This window comes from Microtus oregoni, unplaced genomic scaffold (genome assembly GCF_018167655.1).
Source record: "Microtus oregoni isolate MIOR12 unplaced genomic scaffold, Mior012 000017F_ref0000208, whole genome shotgun sequence".
Lineage (NCBI taxonomy): Eukaryota > Metazoa > Chordata > Mammalia > Rodentia > Cricetidae > Microtus > Microtus oregoni.
In genome coordinates this window covers 35,578,886-35,581,609 of record NW_024543076.1, presented here as the reverse complement: position 1 = coordinate 35,581,609, position 2,724 = coordinate 35,578,886, and the positions used below count along the sequence as shown (strand labels likewise).

At 37.8% G+C, this 2,724-nt stretch overlaps 1 protein-coding gene across 1 annotated transcript; it reads left to right on the top strand.

The window, feature by feature from the left end:
- The first annotated feature begins 537 nt into the window (after positions 1–537).
- On the top strand, positions 538–1,468 carry LOC121458451 (protein SET-like). The gene has a single exon (XM_041667757.1). It carries the CDS (start codon positions 538–540, stop codon positions 1,402–1,404), a length of 867 nt encoding a protein of 288 aa, XP_041523691.1. The 3' UTR covers positions 1,405–1,468.
- Positions 1,469–2,724: the final 1,256 nt, after the last annotated feature.

Here is a 2,724-nt window from a genome sequence, read left to right as displayed (position 1 = left end):
ACACAATAGCATCCATTCAGATAATTTGGAAATGACTATGTCAGTCTCTGAAATTCTAGAAAGAAACAATGAAGTTGCTCATCACAGTATAATAGCGACTCCCACTTAACAACATGAATAAAATTTCACTCAAAGTAATACTTAAAATTTCATCGTTGACATCATTCCTCCTTAGTTAAACCTCTTGGGAAGCATCCTCACACACATGCTCACAAGTGGGAAGTGGCAATAAAGGACCAGGAGCACTTAATAGCAACAAAGGCTTTCCTCTCAAGTGGGCTGTCATTGAGAATGGCAAGGGTACTGGAAAACCAATGAGCATCAAAAGCACCCCAATCTAGGCTTCTGGGTCCATCGTCTTGAGAAGTGAACTCTATGGACAATGGGAGGATGAGTTGATAGAAAGGGTTAAGTTGATTAAAGGTCTCCAGGTGAGAACTGAAGAGCTAGGAAGCAAGAAGAGCGTTGGCGAGTTCCTGCGAGTTTCTTCCTCCTCTCTGCAGCAGGCCTCTGGCCTCTAGCCACTTCCCTCGTGTCATGGCCCCGAAACGGCAATCTGCTCTTCTGCCTCAGTCCAAGAAACCCAAATCGGCTCCGTCCCCGAAACTGGAGGACAAGTCTGCCTCTCCCGGCCTGCCGAAGGGAGAAAAAGAACAGCAAGAAGCAATTGAACACATTGACGAAGTACAAAATGAAATAGACAGACTTAATGAACAAGCAAGTGAGGAAATACTAAAAGTAGAACAAAAATATAATAAACTCCGCCAACCGTTTTTTCAGAAGAGGTCAGAATTGATCGCTAAAATCCCAAATTTTTGGGTAACCACATTTGTCAACCATCCACAAGTGTCTGCACTGCTTGGGGAGGAAGACGAAGAGGCTCTGCATTATTTAACCAGAGTTGAAGTAACAGAATTTGAAGACATTAAATCAGGTTACAGAATAGATTTTTATTTTGATGAAAATCCCTACTTCGAAAATAAAGTTCTCTCCAAAGAATTTCATCTGAATGAGGGTGGTGACCCATCCTCAAAGTCCACTGAAATCAAATGGAAATCTGGAAAGGATTTGACAAAACGCTCGAGTCAAACACAGAATAAGGCCAGCAGGAAGAGACAACACGAAGAGCCAGAGAGCTTCTTTACCTGGTTTACTGACCACTCTGATGCAGGTGCAGATGAGTTAGGAGAAGTCATCAAAGATGACATTTGGCCAAACCCCTTGCAGTACTATTTGGTTCCTGATATGGGCGATGAAGAGGGAGAGGCAGAAGATGATGACGATGATGATGAAGAAGAAGAAGGCTTGGAAGATATTGATGAAGGAGATGAAGGTGAAGAAGATGAAGATGAAGATGATGATGAAGGGGAAGAAGGAGAGGAGGATGAAGGCGAGGATGACTAGCAGAGAAGACTGATGGATTCTGACTCTCTTTTTTTATTTTCTTTTTATTAAATTTCTCCAGTCCCTGGGAAAAAAAAAAAAAAGAAGAGCTTTGGCTTTTCAGGGCAGGTTCCAAGAATGGGACTGCATCAACGGGTCAATCATGTTTTTCTGGGTTAGTGTTGATTATTCCACTTCTCCCACATACAAGGTCTCACTATGCTTTCCATGCTAAGTGACTAGAATAGGGTTTGATCAAAACTTCATGTAGAAATTTCAGACAGTATTTTCTTTGCTATGCAAATATGCAAATATGTATATGATTAAAATCAAATGTGTCTTAGGAAGAGACATATGTAGGAAAAAAGTAACTAACCTAATATGTTGATCAAAATGGAGACCCATCCAAACACTTTCCTTTAGTAGCTAGCCCTTTTTCCTACAACCTCCATAACAAGAAGCCCTGGACTGTAGCCAAGGATCCATGAGTGTCTTCATTCACAGGGCTCACTGCTCATATGCAGTGCATTCCAACTCATTCTATTGTACTCAAACCTTGGAAATAGGAAAATGGAAATAGTTACTTAAGATGTATCTTATCAGTAGGGAATTAATCCTTGCCAGATAAGGCATCTATATTAAAACTTAAAATGTTGCTATGGAAAGTTAATTCTTTTTTTTTTGAAAGTTAATTCTTAAGATAGATAGAATAAAGCACTTTAAACAGAATAATATAAATAATATTAACTATGTTTTATATCTTTTTCCCTTTAAGGAAAAAAAATAACAAGTTACTATGACACTTACCATCTGGTTTGCAAGGTTATAAAGCAAACAACACAAGACAAGTAATCTTACAGGTATTTCAAACACAGTTTGTTAATGACATGATGCATGTTTACATGTAACAAATGTATTTCTTTCATAAATAATTAAAGAGCAAAACATTACTGTCCAGCTTTCATTACAAGTAATGAAACACAGTAGTATAGGGTGATTAATAGAGAATAGCAAACAAAAACGTAGTCCCTAATGTGTGCTAACATTTAGCGAGGATTTACTTAGTATATCAGCAGGCTAAATCTTATCAAGTTATTTATTTTTATATGGAGGTTATTATTTACCAAAAAATCATTGCTTTTCTTAAAATATATTGAAGTAAAAATATCACCATAATATAGAGAAGATTTGTATCCTGACATAGGTGAATCAGTTTTGCGTAGTTACCAACCTGTTATTCAGTTAAAGCAGATATACAACTGGGAAAGTGCAGATAAAGCCCACTCTTTTCTATCATGAAGGATAATTATAACAAAAAGGTCTTTCTTACCTTTACCCACA